Raw genomic sequence first — 17933 nt, 5'->3', positions numbered from 1 at the left:
TCTGAATATGCTTTGAAGGCAAGTGGTAAGCAAATGTCCAGAAGCTGTAATCGGAATGGAAGTCCACAATTTTGTTTTGTTTTTGTGACATTTCGGGTTAAAGGGAACGGACACATTATTGGTCTTTCTGCTAAAATGATGTCCAAAGCAGAAACGCAAATTGTTATTTGTGCTGTTATAGGCTCTCTGCAGTGCACCTACATGCAGCTTTGGCATAAACACTATACAACAATGATAGTGACATATTTATACTTGTCTGGGATATTGAAACTTCCCTTTCCCCCCACAAAACAGTTGGAAGGCATGGTGTTGAAACACAGTGTGAGTCACCTTGCTGTTACCAAATGGGGAAAAAAAATGCTGTTTGTATAAAATGTCCTGATACTTGTGTATTTCGAAAATGTCATATGGATTGATTCAACACTGACATTACAATTTTAATCAGAAGCGTACAACCAGGTGTTAAAGTGCGGTAGCAGCCCTCCAGGCCATAAGAAATTGGACAAGGCACCAGCAAATTGTGTCTCCCCCAGAAACAAGTGTTTTGTGATTGTTTACCCCATGTCTTTAAATTGCATTTCTTCCTTTTTAATTTAAGCACCTCTGCTATGAGATTGAAGAAAAGGGAAGTGGGGGAGGGTCTGGGTGGAATGTGGGAAAGCTTTTCTGCTGTTTTTTTTTTTTTTAATCACGCCATCCTCTGCAGTATTAACCATGGCTGATGTGATATTCCTGTCAAATGCAAATGTCACTCCCTCATACGTCAGCCTACGGCGCATTTGGACAGCATACTCGACAAAAACAAAAAGGGAGGAGTGTGTGCAGCTTGTGTGGGTGTTGGAGCATTGATTCCTTGAGTACAGTATTTGCAATTACCAAAAAAACTAACAAAAGAAACATGTGAACATATGATGATGGTGATTGTTTGACTCATTTAATTGAACAACTTCCTGCATGAAGTAAATTAGTCACACCACACTCCACAAATCACAGTCTCTTGTTTTGATGAGATGCTGTAGTCATTAAATACATTATTTATGTATTTATTAATGTACGCATGTATTTATTTGGTTAGTTATTTTTGACATTGCCTTTAGATTGATAGATGGATTGTGAGAGAAAGAGGGACGGACAGACAGACGGGGGGAGAGGGAGGGAGAGAGAGAGAGAGAGAGAGGGAAAGAGAGAGAGAGAGAGAGAGAGAGAGAGAGAGAGAGAGAGAGAGAGAGAGAGAGACACACACACACACACACACACACATACACACACACACACCGGGGGACGACCACAAAGGGTTGCTCCTCCTCCATTATCGCAGTGCAAAATAGTGTATGTAGAGATGTAACGAGAGCTTATTGCCACGAGAGGGAAGCAAAGGATTAGTTACAATTATTGTGTTGTCGAGCTTGCGACCGATTGGTGCATCACTATCAAGGGGACAAGGGAAAGCAGTTTCGAAGTACCGTACAGTCCATATGTTCACATTAGGCTCGAGAGATGTGCCGCCTCTAAATATAAATCGCAAAACCTCTATGATCCTCTTTATTGCCTCCCGTATGTAACCGGTTCACTTCAGCACACCGACGCAAGCCGCGCACCACACGTATTTTAACAACATGGATTTTAAAATGAACGTTCGTGGAGCCAAAAATGTTTTACAAATATTTTGGGTGGCGAACCTACCAGCAATAGGCCTACTATAATATACAGGCAAAGTGGATAACTGCAAGTAAATATTAAATAACATTGGGTGATTGTTTTGTACCTGCATTCAAAACGTAAATACGTCAACGAAAACATTTGTTGGAACTTGATTACCTGAAATATTTATGTACAGTACTGTACTGCTGTTTTCATCCTGAATTTGGGTTGGACGCGTTTTGCGCGTGCGCAAAGGCAGGGCAACGGAATTGTGGCTCCATTAGCATCCCGAGCTATCGGATTGCTTTGCGCACCGCGCTATGAAAGAAGGCGTCTTGACGTAAAGATAAAGGCTACTTCAAATAACTCCGCCTAATCCCTGAGCTAACCATTATCCCTCCATGGTGCCGGATAAAGAGAGATAACGTTAACAGCCACGCACTGTCGCCGTAATTAGCTGCAGACCACGATACAGATTGGGCAAAAGCTGCGTTGCGCGTGGAAAGACTCAATTTTGAGTCATTATTACGTTTGTGTTTGAATACGTAGGGTAGCCTTGACAAAGACTTGTCGGGATGAGGTTACGGACTCGGAGTCAATGTGCGATGGAGCCTGATGGGAAGAAGATGGACCAAGCGCCTCCGTTCAGAAACCCTTTTGTACATGTCTTGAAATTCACCCGAATGGAAAAGGCAAAGGTAACTGTTACAAATGCATGCATTCGTATCAATGGACCGGGGTGACCTGTTTGCGTTTAAAAAAAAAACTGGCAAGGTTGTCAGTGCTATTAATGACGTTTTTGCCTTTTATGCGTGTATCCCAGTCAGCTGAGCGAGGACTAGCCAGTCGTTAGCATTAGCTACTTAAATATTGCAGTCTCTCATCTGCCTTCTTTGCCGGCGTTTAAATGTTGTAAATAAATGAGCCATTTGAATAATACCTCACTAGCATTGTGCTGAACAAAAGTGACAAAAAGGGTGAACAAAGTCAGTAAATGAATCTTAAAAGCATGAAACAACGTCACGATTAAATAAGCATGGCCATCCCTCCATGATGGGCCTTAAACTAATGTTTTGGTTGTTGAAAACACCGTTGTTCGATTCAGTAACATTAAGAGTTTCAATCAGAGCATGACCAATTGATTACTTGAGACAGTGTCGTTTTCTACGTTACAGTAGACCGTTATTTCTACTTTGCTGCTTCTCACAGCCCATTCAACACGTGTTGTACATTTTGGGACGGTGACAGATTACGCACAGCATTTCAGTTCAAAGGGAAAGAGGGTATGTCGAAGGTGTAAACTACTCAGCGTCATGTTGCTCAGGGTAAAATGGGCAGCTTTGCAGTCTTTTGTGACACAAACAATGTTCTCATTCAAACTGGTATGTTATGCCTATTTGCAGGTTGTACCACTGAGGAATATTTATTGGTAACGTGTGGACTGGTCTTAATTTTACTTAAAACCACATTCACTTGTATGGTTTAACTGTCATCAAATCCTGCCAAGGTAATTGTTGACAAAATACGACATCAGGAAGAAGTATAAAAATATGTATTTCTCATTACTACAGACTTATTTCTGCATTTCCTGTCCATCAATACAATTTCACCAGAGAATACTTCTGTTGATGCTCAGTAAACAGTACATATACTGTATTTAAAATGTTACAATATGCCAAGGGACTACAGATGGAAACCAGCCAAATGGCCAGTGGATATAATCTGGGATATTTGCAAGTAAATGTTCATTAACATACCTTCTCTCCTTTTAAATAAAGTAAATAAATAAATACAAACAGTTTGGTTGTGGCTGCAAGAAAGGAGGCATTACTTGATCCAAAATGCTTTTTCATTTATATGACAAAGAAATATCGTTATCACATGCTAAAAAAATAATAGGGGAACCTCTGTAAAACTAAGCATTTCATCTCTCTTCCTGAGGCAATGTAATGGCCAGTCAGTCAAAAGAACTTCTATTCTGTCACTGTATTGTCTCAGCCCCCCACCCCCCATCTCTATTTTACCGTCATCAAACCTCTTGCCTGGTTTTGAACTACACACTTAGTACACAACACTGACTTCCTGTCAGTATCATTTTTGATAGATTTGTTCTTTTTAAATGAGTTTTGCATTTTGTAAAAATGTTTAATATTTTATGTGGTATTTTTTTCCGTTTGTTTCACTTTTGCATGTTTGTGTAATTTTGTTCTTTTTGATATTTAGACCTTTGTGACAACTATGACAGTTGACAACCGCGCTTTTAACTAACTTTTTGGTCATCCCGGATGTGTCTTCTGCAGTCAGATTTTACCATGATTAACCTTGAATGTGTTTGGTGTGTGTTATTTATCCCTATTTTTTCTGTCATTGTTTACAGATCGCAGTTATGACAGTCACGCTATTCCCCATCCGTCTACTCATAGCTGCATTTATGATGCTGCTCGCCTGGCCTTTTGCGTTTCTGGCCTCAGCAGGACGCTCTGAGACAGCTGTTGAACCCCAGTGCCTCTGGAGGAGGTAGGTAATGCTGTGTGTGAATATTTGCAGTACTGTTCACGCAGTGGATTTTGACATCTTGGTACTAAATGAGAAATGCAAAATGATGTGGGTGGTTATAAAATCTGCAGTGGTTTTCATCATCAAAAGAAATCATGTTGATTTAACATATTTATCTACACGTTACAAATACGTAAACACTCCAATATGAGTGTCCATTGTCCTATCAATTGTATTGATCAAAATGTAATGCAAGATGGAGGAACCTGGCAGTGAGACAACAAATGCAGCATGCTGACTGCTGAGTATCCACTCTCATCTTTTACGAGCTTGTAACCTGCTCCAATTTTGGTGTTGCAGGTCACAGTGTTTTAAATATTGTGATCAGGACTCAAAGTTGCTGATCAATTTGAATTTATTATTTGATTTGATAAAACTGTATTTTCATCATGGTTCAATTAGTCAGTCAAAAATGTTTAGAGATTTTATATTTCTTTGAATTTCAGGCAAACCGATACACTTAAAAATGTTTTGTTACAGACTAAAAATATTAGTCTTTGTTGTAATTTGCCGACATTTTCTTCCCGTTTTCTTTAACGTTAAGGATAACATTTTATGCAGAAAAAAAGTTTTTGATTGGGGTTTGTCAACTACACATTTGGAAAATGTTGACCAAGTCTTATAGAGAGTGCACTTGACCTTTTGAGAAATTTCAAACTAGGGCCCCTTTTCTACATCATCTTCAGTACTGTAGATGAAAAATGTGAGCACACCAATGCAGGGAAACACGGAAAACAACAGTTCAGTCGCTCAAAATGCACATTATTGTATGACTTATCGAGCGGCAGCTACACACATACCTGTTGAGTGAGAGAGCTCTGGTTCCTTCCCAGCGATGCACACACTTTCACGGCTGCCAGAGAGGCACTCCTCGGTGGCGAGGCAGCCTTCTCGTCTTGAGCCAATGGCCGGTTTCTGCGGTCAGGGAATTTTGGGCTCATTTCCCTGATGCCCACCTCTGCTTTGTTCGCCGTACGTTGACGCGTGCAGCAGAGTCAAGCACCACTAATCTCCAGCTGGCCAGCAACCAGTGACAAAGATCGGGCTTTCGCACTGTTTAGCCTGAATAGTGCTTGCTTAAAATGGTTTTGTTTGCATTATCACAACATCCACTGTCTTTTTTCGATGACAGAATTCCTTTGGACCAGATAAGATAAGAAATTCTTTATTAGTCTCGCAATGGAGAAATTCCCAATTCACAGCAGCAAAGTTATGAAAGGAAGAAGTAGAAGAACAAAATATAGGAGCTGCTGGTAAGGCAGCCACTCTCGCGACGCCATCTTGAAGTCAAAATAAGACAATACAACACATAAGACACAGACAGTCGTGCAATCTTAATCACTTTTCCTGCATACACTTTGTTGTTTGAAGCAGTTGTAGATGAAAGAGGAGAGGATCAAAGTGTGCTTTCACCAGTGGATCAGAGACGTCATGCTGAAAATGTGCACACGTCTGCTACAAGCTAAGTTTTGAAAGCAAACACGAAGCTGTAGCGTCCATTGACGAAAGGAGATTGGCTCACATCTTCTGTCCCACGTAATCCGCTTCAACTCTTAAGTCGCGACTCCTAGTTCCACATCCGCATCGGTGCTCTGCGCTGACGCTCCTTTCTTCTCATCGTCGGCTCCTCAAGCCTTGCATCCATCCAGCCGCAGACCGTCCAACAGCACCGATCTCTCCGCTGAACAAAGCGGGGCTGTGTAAAATGCTGCCCATTACAGGCGCAAAAAAAAACACAAGCGCCCCAGAGCTGTCCAGCAATGACAGCTCATCACAACAATGACTAGACCCATTTGTATGGGTTTTTTTCGTGCTCTTTCTGTAATGCCCTAAGATGCCCCCGATTCCCTGTTGAAATAGAGATTCGTCTCACAAAGTATGTTGAAGTGATAGATCTTGACTGCGAGAAAAGCATTATATCTCGGAAAGGGGCTAAGTTTAGCATGGGTTGTTTGTGCAAGTTATGGAGAGATCTGAGAATAACTGAAATTATATTCCAATTTTTGGGGATCATTTTTTGTGGTATGTTTGTTTCTTTGTAGTGGTGCTTCTGATCGATTGGCCACCATTCGTGATCAGCCGATTTCAATGGAAAAACGTGATCGGCACATCGATCAATGTCTTCCATTGCTGATCTAACGGCTTTTTAGCCTGCATCCAACTAGAGACCAGCCTGTGTGCAGTGTCGCATTTCAAACATGACTGACATAGATGCATAAGAGCAGCTTCCAGTGACCACAGCTAAATTTAAGCCAAACTTGAAAAATTGTGAAAATGATTTTAAAACACTGTTGAGTGTCTTAGTCGGTGTACCTTGAGAGGAGACAACTTTGAATAAATGAGCTATTACTGTTCCATTGAGAGTGATGACCCTGATGTAACAGTGTAACAATAAATTATGTTTTGCTGTACCCGTTGACAGTTTCATACATTTGATCAGATATTTGTCTGCCGAGAATGTCATTGAACTCAGATCTCAAACCTGAATCCTGTTTGTTTCAGACTGGTCGACATCATTTTGAAGATCATCATGCGGGTCATGTGGTTTGCGGGTGGCTTCCATTGGATGACTGTTAAAGGGCAGAGGGCATTACCTGCCGAAGCGCCCATTCTCACTCTGGCACCCCACTCTTCCTATTTTGATGCCATCCCAGTCACCATGACAATGGCCTCTATTGTCATGAAAGCTGAGAGCAAGGATATACCCTTGTGGGGAAGTAAGTGACTATCACTCTCATTATTTTCAGAATAAAAGATGCCCAAGGTTTTGGGTCACATTAAACTAGAAAAGGTATTAAAATAAACTTTTAAGTATCTCTTACAAAGTGGAGCTGGTGGAGCTTGGAAACAGAAACACGGGGAATGTGTGACTACAAGCCACTTGGCTGATAAGATAAGAAAAACCTTTATTGTCTCACAATGGAGACGTGCAATGTACAGCAGCACATTTCGGAGGGAAGTAGTAGAAAAAAAGTAGAAAACAAGTATTTGCATGCGCAAAATAATAAAAAAATATATGAACTGTACACAGTACAGAATGCAGTATAAAAATACAAAATATAAGATACAAGCATATATGCAACTGTGTCTGTGCTGCATAAGGTGGCTGTGCTATTTACCATGGGTGAGTGGGGGAGAGTCCAGGTTTTCAGGTGCATTTATTCAGGAGCCTGACAGCAGTCGGCAGGAACGAGCGGCGGTACCTCTCCTTCTTGCAGCGCGGATGTGTCAGTCTCCGGCTGAAGGAGCTGCCCAGTGCTTTCAGGGTGGCCTGGAGAGGCTGGGATGGTATGTCCATCATAACTGTTAGCTTATCTAGCATCCTCCTGTTGCCCACCTTCTCCAGAGTGTCCAGGGAGCAGCCCAGGACAGAACTGGCCCTCCTGACCAGTCGGTTCCGTCTCTCTCTGTCCCAGGCTGAGATGCTCCCTGACCAGCAGACTAAGCCATAATGGATCACTGAAGCCACCACAGAGTCATAGAAGGTCTTAAGGAGTGACCCCTGACCCCCAAAAGACCTCAGTTTTCTGAGTAGTAAGATGCGTACATATACAGTATATATATTTTTTTCCTAATTCATTAGTCAATTATCTATCCTATCACCGCCAGTTAGAACACAGCCGATGGTGTTTGCAAACACATAAGTAGCGTATTGCTTTTGAAAATGACTCTTGTCTGAGTGCCCATTCCCTTTCACAAAGTGCAGCTCATGGTTTGTTGTTTCTTAAATAAACTCGTGCTGATTAAGCCTATGCCTTGTTACAGTGCATCCCATGATCACTACTTTACTGGAGCAAAATATTTTAATTTTTTTATTTTTTAATTGTAGTAAACATTTGATAGAGTATCGACAAACTCAAAGTTATCATGTTTAAAGTTTCATTTTGTTGTATGCTTGAGCTGAATTTAGCTGAGGCCTTGTCAGCTGATAGTACAGACGGGAAGGTTCAACTTCGAGTAGGCAGCACGATAAGATGTCCTTGAGTTTGTTACAGTGTCTCACTTCATGCGAAATCTACCCATTGAATTAACAAGGTATCCATTGTTTGTACCGAGAGATGTTTTGGCCTCCAGGTGCCCACTGAGGGCCATATCGGTGGGCTGGGCTGAGAGGCGTGACATCTAGATGAAGAAGGGAGTGTTTTTCTGATATATCACTTGCAAATTTGTGTGTGTGTGTGTGTGTGTGTGTGTGGGGGGGGGGATGCAACAACATTATTTTGCATAATTGTTCTGTCGCATTTTGTATTATTCCCATGTCAAATAGGCTGAAAAAGACTAAAGAGATTCTATTTTATAAATGTTTAATATGCATGGTTTTGGAAAGTAGGATGAAACCAGTGTTTTACAGTTATGAAATTGTTAGTTTAAGTATATTCTTCTCATCTCACTGTTGTCAATGTGATTAAGAGGTGAGTCTTGCGAGAAATTATTTACGTTCTCTGCTGTGGATCTGTCGTTCCCCCAGCTTTGATAAAGTACATCAGGCCGGTGTTCGTATCACGATCAGATCAGGACTCAAGAAAGAAGACGGTGGAAGAGATCAAACGCAGAGCCCACTCTGGAGGGGAATGGCCACAGGTAAAAGAATGTGTCTCAAAAGCCGCCAAATTAAGTTTATTCACAATCACTGTTGATGTTTTAAACTGAACATCCATATGAAGGCTCCAGTTTCAGAGCGCGAAGAAACGTTCACTCATTCGTGGAGCCTCCAAATTTGAACACAACCTGTTCACTGATGCTGTTTGACTTCAATTGAAGAAAAAAAAAAGTTTCCTTTTGGATTAATTATAAAGCGGAGATTGAAAGAATCCCCGGCATTTTCTTTGTGGGCTGGCTTGGTAAAAATAATGAAAAAAGAATTTTCTTCTCTGATCTTATGAATTGCAGCATTGCATCAGGTAGAGTGAGACATTCAATCACGGCTAACCTATTTTATAAAAATGTGAAAACTTGGAGAGGACATACTTTTGCTCTGTCCAGTCTTTCGGGAAAAACTGTTTGATGTCAAGTCCAGCGTATCGTGTGATTCATTGCTTTCCTCCTCTTCTACCATGCTGAACAGGTTTTGATAACAGGGTTGTGTTTATGTTGTGGGAGAAAGTGTGCCATAAATAATAATTAGAAAATAAAATATTATGTTTAGTAGAACTCATGTTTGCACAGTAAGAAAAGACAGTCATGAAACAATCTAAAAAAATAAGTTTACAATCTATTTCAATTAATTTATTTGAGATTCAATTTTGTCATTGAGGGTTATGACGAAAAAAAAATGCATTTTAGGAGGTATTCTGTGTGTGTGTGTGTGTGTGTGTGTGTGTGTGTGTGTGTGTGTGTGTGTGTGTCTGCTTCTCTCGGTCTTAATCACTCTAATTATGTGATTGCAGCACGTTTTTTTCTCAAAACTTTTTTCCAGTATCCACTTTTTACATGGTGTCTTTATTTCTTTCATGCAGATAATGATTTTTCCAGAGGGAACTTGCACTAATAGATCCTGTCTAATCACCTTTAAGCCAGGTAAACTGGTCATCATTTTTCTTCTTCAGCCTCAGTTCAGATGTATCTTTGCAACTACACGTGAGCACAGATTCAGTCAGAAATAGTTCTTTTATTAAAAAGCATGAACAATGTCAACAGTGGTTTTTCAGTTTCATTTTGAAATGTGAATGCTCTTTTTTTCTTTATTTATTTATTTTTTACCATTTTTTTGGTCTTGTAGGGGCCTTCATCCCAGCGGTACCAGTGCAACCGGTTGTGATGAGATACCCAAATAAACTGGTATGAATCTTTCAGTCTTGATTATGTATGTGTGAGGGCTGAATGATTTAGAACAATTATTCAATTGCAATTTTTTCCTCAACATAACAATCTAAGATACAATTCATTTTTCAAGGTCCTCTCCCAGTGTATTTTAAGCAATCAAGCTATAAATTAACCTGTACTCTAAAAAACAAGTTCACATTCATAATACGTAAATTATTTGATGTTCTTATAGGTTAGGCTTGCCCCAGAATAAATGCAAATGAACCATATATTAATCTGAAATTAAATTTGTCAACTTCAGTTAATCGTTAATTTTCTAAACAACTTGGACTTGCAGCCTTTTATGAGTTCACTGTCACAACTTCACCAAACAAGTTTGGCGAGAAGTCAGATCAAATTACAATAATGCAAACAAATAAATCCGTGGCTTTATCACTTAAAACTTTTCATGCTTCATGAAACACGGGGACTGCACTTCCTAGCACAGAACTTATCTCGACACTACAATTGTGTGTGTGTGTGTGTGTGTGTGTGTGGGTGTGTGTGTGTGTGTGTGTGTGTGTGTGTGTGTGTGTGTATATGCACACACACACATACACACTGTGAAGTATGCAATGCAGTGCATACTGAAACACAGTGGCAAAAATGACCCTGTCCCCTCTTTTTTTGAATGTTTTTTTTTTTGCATAGTTTCCCCTTAAGTACTTATTTGCCCTTTTTTTTTTTTTTTTTTTGCATAGTTTCCCCTTAAGTACTTATTTGCACAGGGCAAGGTAGCTTTGAATAGTCCCCCCCCCCCACCCCCAAATAAATAAAGTCACTGTTTAAAACTTTATTTTATGTTTACCTGGGTTATCTTTGTCTAATATTTGGATTTGTTTGATGTTCTTGAACGTCAAAATGAGGAAACTACAAGTTTGCAAAAAACTGTATGAGAAGAGGGCAAATGCACTCTGTTGGTTTTTCTTTCTTCAATAAAACAAAAGCAGCATGATTTTAAGAATCAGAAAACCTTTATTCGTCTCCCAATGGAGAAATTCCCAATTTACAGCAGCAAAGTTATGAAGGGAAGAAAGTAGAAGAACAAAAAGTATTGGAGCTGCTGTCAAGGCAGCCACTCTCGCGGCACCATTTTGAAGTCATAATAACATAATAAGAAAATAATACAACACACGACACAGTCAATCTTAACCACTTTTCTGCGTACTCTAGCACACTAATATGGAAACTCTGCTATAGTTTTTAAAAAGGTATTTTTTTAATCTATACAGTAAATAGCTAATTTTTAAGCTTAAAGGACATCTAAAATATCAAATATGTTGCTCATGATGTTATTTTTGGTTGTGGCCTGCCACTTTAATGACACTCTACCTATGAGTAAATTCTGTCAATCTTTCAAGTTCTGTGTCATATTTTAACGTCTTACTCTAGAGACACCTGCTGGCCATTTTTGGGCAAAGCATTAGAGCGCAAGTATCATTCTGATGTAACGTGTTGATGGTTTTCAGTTGACTTCATTCAGCATGATTAAATTCTTAACTGGAACACTAGTTCATAACATTTGGAAGTATGATTGTGTTTTTCTTGGCAGAAACGTACACCTATTTCAAAATTCACACATGACAACATCCGAACGTGTTGTCAGATATTTCACAACTAAAGCTACATTTAAAATGCTGTTATAGAGGAAAACATGTTTATTTCATTAACGTGGCTATTTTGTCTTGTGAAGGATACAATCACATGGACATGGCAAGGCCCAGGAGCGTAAGTCTTTTGCTTTCACCAGATACAATACTTATTTACAAAAAAAATAAACAGTAAAGTTAGTCTTGTTACCTCTAGGATATTGATCAAAAAAGGTCTCGAGCAACGAGCATATTTTCCCTTCATCTACACTTAAACCAAGTCTTTTGAATCACTTTTCATTCATTGTGTTCAATTTCTTTTAATCCAGGTTTAAGATCTTGTGGCTGACACTATGCCAGCTACACAATGTCTTTGAAATAGAGGTAAGTGTATGTAAGTGTGTCTATCTCATAGTTCCTGATGTCCTGCTGTACACAATCCCAGATAATTATCGGGGATATAAGTGGATGTTGACTGGCAAGTTACCTTAAAAATTGCTGTGATGTCTCCCTCTGCAGTTCCTTCCCATTTACACTCCCTCTGAGGAAGAGAAAAAGAACCCTGCTCTCTTTGCAATCAATGTGAGGCATGTCATGGCCAAGTAAGTTTTGAACAAGGTTGGGAAGGTTTCTTTGAAAATATTTTCCAGTATATAGTGATAGCCAACTAACTACTAATAAATGTAGTTAGTGATGTCATCCAAGTACGATCATATTCAAAGCAATATAACGTGCTTTCTTGTGTGTGTGTGTGTGTGTGTGTGTGTGTGTGTGTGTGTGTGTGTGTGTGTGTATATATATATATATATATACACACGCACACACAACCCCCCCCCCCCCTTAACTTTCCTCGGATTTTCTCTTCTCATTTCACAGCCCTGAATACACTTTAATGCAAAATAGCGTTCATCGATGGAGTAATAAATAAAAATATTCGCTAGTGACAGCACTAAAGAAATATATGTCCCGGTAGTTATATATTTTTTGTTTTTTCTTTCTGATGGCTGTTTAATGTGCTTGGTTTTGGAATTTGGGAGGAAGTCTGAGCACCCTCAATTTAACTCCAAAACAGAAACTCTGAAGCAGTTTTGCTAACCACTTGTGCATTATGCAAACAAGCAGGATGGAAAGTTCCTTAATACATTTAAACTTCACACATTGGGCGATGTGTACATATTTATCTTATTTGTAGGAGTGGCAAGATTTTGCTTGACTATCGAATTGACCTTTTTTTTATTTTTTATTTTTTTTAAATCATTCATCACCACTGCAATGTAGTTTTTGTGTTGTCCATGCACTAAAGACATACACTACTGTCTTGACTGTTACAGAGCCCTTGGGGTCCCTATCACAGATTATTCGTTTGAGGACTGCCAGCTCGCCATGGCAGAAGGCCAGTTGAGACTGCCGGTTGACACCTGCTTATTGGAGTTTTCCAGACTCGTCAGGAGACTAGGGTAAGTCATTCAAACATCACGTGACAGGAAACTGAGCGTAGAAACTGCTGCTATAGTGGTCTTTGTTGTTGTTGCTGCTGCTGTTGTCAATAATTTAGAAGCAATACTCAAATGATTCAAATATGTAAGGTTATAAAATGAAGTTCTACATTTTCAATCTGACTCGCAAAATTCTGTGCTCGTTGCATTTCCTAATGTTATTGAGCAAACTATTCGTGATAATTTTTTTCCTGTCACAGGCTTAAACCCCAAAACCCAGAAAAAGTGCTGCAGGATTATGGGAACAGATCCAGAAAACTGGAAGGAAAGAGGCTGTGCTTGGATGACTTTGCTCAGTTCTTGGATGTGCCCGTTTCAGATATGTTACAAGATACGTTTTCCCTTTTTGATGAGGTCAGCATTTGCTCTCTTAAGATGTAAAGTTTGAAGAATATGTTTGGTTGACAAAAATTATTTATTGAGGGGGGAAGTCAAGTAAAAAAAAACAAAAAAAAATCTTCGCAATAATATGGTCTATGCGCCCCCACTCATCCAAACTCAATCTGCTTAATAATGTTATGTTTGAGAATACGAAGCAGAATAATCCAGCCATTTTTAGCCATCTCAGGGGACGGCCATTTTGCCACTTGCTCTCAACAGAGATGGATAAAAACAAGACAATTTTGCTGCTTAAATCAAATACAATAGAAATCCAAATTAAGTGTTTAGACTAGCGGTGTTGCATACAACATTATTGGAAAGAATTTTTTTTTATTTTTTTTATTTTTTTACTTGCCTTCCCCTTTAATGTTTTTAAGGCATTTGTGTCAATGAAATAATTACAGGGATGGACATGGTCATAGTCAGAGTGTTTGTTTTAATAATTTAAGATACTCTTGCTTTTCCAGCATGAAGATAATAGCGTGGATATCAGAGAATATGTGATAGCCTTGTCTGTTGTATGCAGACCTTCTGACAGTCTGGAAACACTGAACTTGGCCTTCAAGGTAAGTTACCAACAACATCCATGAGGCTTTTGTTGTTCCGTCTTTGTAACAAAACATACCGATTTTTATAGCTTTGTCCTGTAAAATTGTGAAAATCTGTTTTTCAAAACACAAATTTTTTGAAATCAATGTATTTTTGATCAACTCAATTTAATAGGCACCTAAAAAACACCTTTTCCCCTTTAGTCTCGGAACCACAGAGCAAGTCAAGTACGTTAAAACAGATCATGACAATCAACTCACGTACTGTATCCAATGTGACTTTTAAGATGTTTGAGGCTGAGGATGGCGCTATCACCGAGACAGACTTGGCAATTATTCTGAAGACTGCTTTGGGAGTGACTCATCTCAATGTAACCTGCTTGTTTGCCGCCATTGACAGTGAAGGCACAGGAAAGATCACATTTGGTGAGAAAAACCATCTTTGAAATCTAATCTGAATCACTGCAGAATGTTTGAGTTTAATTTGGGTTTAAAAGTAAAAGTAAAGCATTGTGAAACCTTTGTTGTCTGCTGTTTTTGTCTTGTCCCCCTCTTGTGGTGTCTACAGAGAATTTCAGGAGCTTTGCGGAAGAACACGTGGACTTTGCAGAGGAATACCTGTACCACGAAAATACAGGCCTTCTCAGTGGTTTCTGCCAACATCAACAAACAAAGTCGAGACTGTCTTATCACAGCGTGCATGACACTGCCAACACCAAAATAACTAACGGCATCTGTCCTGATTTCAGCCCCAATGATCACGACAGCACAAACAATGCATTCCTTAAGAAACACAATTGAAAGAGTTGTGATTGTGGAACAACAAACATCTCTCCTGGTGAGAGGTTGTTATGTGCTGCATGCTTGGTGTAGATGGTTGCTTTTTTTTTTTTTCTCAAACTGAAAGGGACTATATTTCAGTAATTACAAATGAGATGTTCACCTTACCTTTTTGCTAGTATTTTGTCCAGACGGTTTTCCTAAGTATCTTTCTCACATGATAGCAGTTTTACTTCCTGTATGTTGATTTTTTATTTTTTTAATTATTTTATTTTATTTATTATTTTGGCAGGGGTGTAGCGAGGGTTTTCAGAAGGCCGGCTTTGGCTGTAACAGTTACAATGCATACAAACTTAAAGGGCACTTACTGAAGGTTGGGGCAATTTTTTTCTTTCTCTTTCTCTCTCTCTATCTCTCTCTCATTCACACCTGCATATTTTTATTAGGCTTTACATGTTTATAGTAAGTGGAAATCAAGCCTTGACAATGAAAGAAACACATTTGGGAAAGTAGTGGGTTTCAGATGTGTGTGTGTGTGTGTGTATATATTTTTCCCCCTTTTTTAAATGCTACTACCTTTTGGCTAGAGAGTGTGTACAGATGGCATTTTGGGTAGTATTAAAGAGTATTTACATAAAGGTCCACCCGAGGTTACCAGTGACAATTGTTGCATTTGAAGCCATTTTCCTGCTTCAAGCCAAATTTGAGGTGTACTCGGGTCTTTTGAATAGGTTACATTTTTGCTATGAGCTTGTTAAAATACATATATTTATACAAGATTTTTGATTTAGCTCAGGGTTCAGTAACACAAATGACAAATATACTTGTATGATGTCATCATTTTTTACTTTGGTTTTTGCGCACGTCATTATTTTATATGACATCAGTACTGTTCTGCCTACTTTCAATCATTTGTCTTATTGTTGATATTCCACAAATTGGACCAAAAATGTGTTTGGTGATTATGTCACCCTTTATGTCTTTGCTGTCCCTTTCACTCGGTGGTGTAATGGCTTTAAAACTGGGAAAGGAGTCTGGGTGTGACCGTTGAAAGCACATTTCGTTTTGTCAGCGGATTTTATAACAGACGTGTCATTCCAAATTCCTTTTCTGCCTTACATTGCCATACTTTTTGGTCACCTGTATTCGATTCAACACATACATAGCTTCAATCACTTGGAAAGGAAAAACAAATGTGCTAAAGGTTCTTATTTTTGTATAAATGTTCAGTACAGTGACATGCAACCCTAGAAGGCCACATGCGGAACCAGCCTGAAAGCATGATGCAAGTATTCAAATTTTGATCACTGCCCAAACATGAAAACTAATTTTGTACTTATTTTGTCTTTTGAAAAAGAAAATGGATATTGGCACCATTGTTGAGCATGTTAAAATTGGAGGGATTGCTTTTCCATTAGCAAAAAAAAAAAAAAAGTTTTCCCTTTTGTAATTTAACACTTGTCTGAAGACCATGCTTGCATGTGTTTCTGTTATGGCGTTCAGGAAAGCAATATTCTACTTTTTTAAGCCTTTGAAGGAGTTCTGTTAGGTATTTTGAATATTCCAAATGCTGGGCATTTTGTGAATCTTTGGTATACGTATATGATTTTATTTTTTATTTTTACTGCCAGATGATGTTGATGGAAAAATGAGCCAGATTGTTTTAGTTTGTTTTGGGTTTTTTCCTTCATGTTATACGATGCTGTGTTCTTCACCAGTCTGAAGTCCAGTCATTTTATTCCTCTTAATGCGTGTTGACTGCTCCCAACCTAAATGCAGATTTTGTAGGGAAACCGATAGCCTTGAATATAACTTTTATGCTTGATAAGAGAATGTATTGACAATCTTGTCACAATCAAAAGCAACTCTACGCAAACTGAAATCTTGCTTTTAAAAACAGAAGTACACTTCATCGTTTTGATTGAACCCTTTTCTTGAACTTGACGTACGTACAGTATATCAAACTAGGCTTCATGTCAGTGTACAAATGTGTCAGGCCTTGAGGTGATGTAAGCGCCACATGACAGGCCGCAAGACACAAACTCTCCATAGTGCACGTATTCAAATGAAATGTTGATACTGCGTCACAACAATTTTAGTATTGATTTCTATTTGCGTTTTTATTCCTTTTGTGTGTGGTTTGCATTTGTGGTTGCACTTTAGTTTTCTTTATTTTGTAAAAATTCTCATACAATATAGAGCATGTTAAGTTGACTTTTTTTTATTAGCAATAGTTTCGCCCTTGTAGGCAACAATAATTTTATAAGAAGCTGCACCATTCCCTATATTGTAGACCAAGTTGGAGTAATTTGAATTTCTAAAACATAACGTTTAGACTGACTTTTCTGCTTTGTCTTTGATTGTTGAACGTTTACAGCATGAGAATGACTGACTTTGCATACTTGGTAACATCTTACAGATTTGAATCAATAGGATATGCTTGCACCACACAGTGGAAATGTATTTGATGTTAACGGGAGTTTAATGACACAATTTCCATGTAAATGTGAAGGAAATATTTTGTACATCCAGAGAGCAGACATGACTGTGAAATTGTACTGAAACCCAATGGCAAGAACTGAACCTTGCATCGAATGTTTTAAATCACGTTAAGTACCTACCCCATGTGCTTTTCTTTATTTCAGGCTTACAAAAACATACTTTTCGATGTCAAAAGACTGCTATTGTTGACTACATGTTTGTCTTCAGTATTTACAAATGTAACAGTTCCCGAATACATTTACATTTTTATTCCTCTGTATTTCGTCTTGCTGTCCCTCTGAAAAACTGGTATTTATGCTGCTTGCTAAACAGTTTGTCCACCATTGAGCCGAAGAAGAAAGACGTTGTGTACTCTTGACAGAGCGATATTGTTTTTCTGATGGTTCTCTGCTTGTGGACTTTACTGGTTCTTCTGTAGCTTTACTTCACCTCTTTTTCTATACTCAAGGTTTGTTTTAGAAGTCTGTATTGATGAAGAGTCATTTTTGCAAGCTACTTTGCATTAGTCTGTTAAGGACTACGATGATGTAACTTGTTGATCTGACACTTGGATCTTCAAAAAAAAAAAAGGCTAACCTGAACAAGACTCTTGTCTTTTGTAGGGATGCTTGTGTGAATTTTGCCTGTGGTGGGACAAA

The 17933-nt window shown here is 38.8% G+C and overlaps 1 protein-coding gene across 1 annotated transcript; it reads left to right on the top strand.

The window, feature by feature from the left end:
• The first annotated feature begins 1872 nt into the window (after positions 1 to 1872).
• Positions 1873 to 17864, top strand: LOC109521907 (lysophosphatidylcholine acyltransferase 1). The gene is made up of 14 exons (XM_019880013.1): positions 1873 to 2339; positions 4019 to 4158; positions 6700 to 6914; positions 8666 to 8778; positions 9654 to 9714; positions 9917 to 9975; positions 11693 to 11727; positions 11918 to 11972; positions 12108 to 12190; positions 12920 to 13045; positions 13285 to 13438; positions 13933 to 14031; positions 14301 to 14439; positions 14582 to 17864. The coding sequence occupies exons 1-14, from the start codon at positions 2217 to 2219 to the stop codon at positions 14812 to 14814; spliced, it is 1635 nt and encodes a 544-aa protein (XP_019735572.1). The 5' UTR covers positions 1873 to 2216; the 3' UTR covers positions 14815 to 17864.
• The last annotated feature ends 69 nt before the right edge of the window (positions 17865 to 17933 follow it).

This window comes from Hippocampus comes, unplaced genomic scaffold (genome assembly GCF_001891065.2).
Source record: "Hippocampus comes isolate QL1 unplaced genomic scaffold, H_comes_QL1_v1.1 scaffold135, whole genome shotgun sequence".
NCBI lineage: Eukaryota > Metazoa > Chordata > Actinopteri > Syngnathiformes > Syngnathidae > Hippocampus > Hippocampus comes.
Note: the sequence above shows the minus strand (reverse complement) of the source record. Positions and strands in the feature narration are given on the sequence as shown.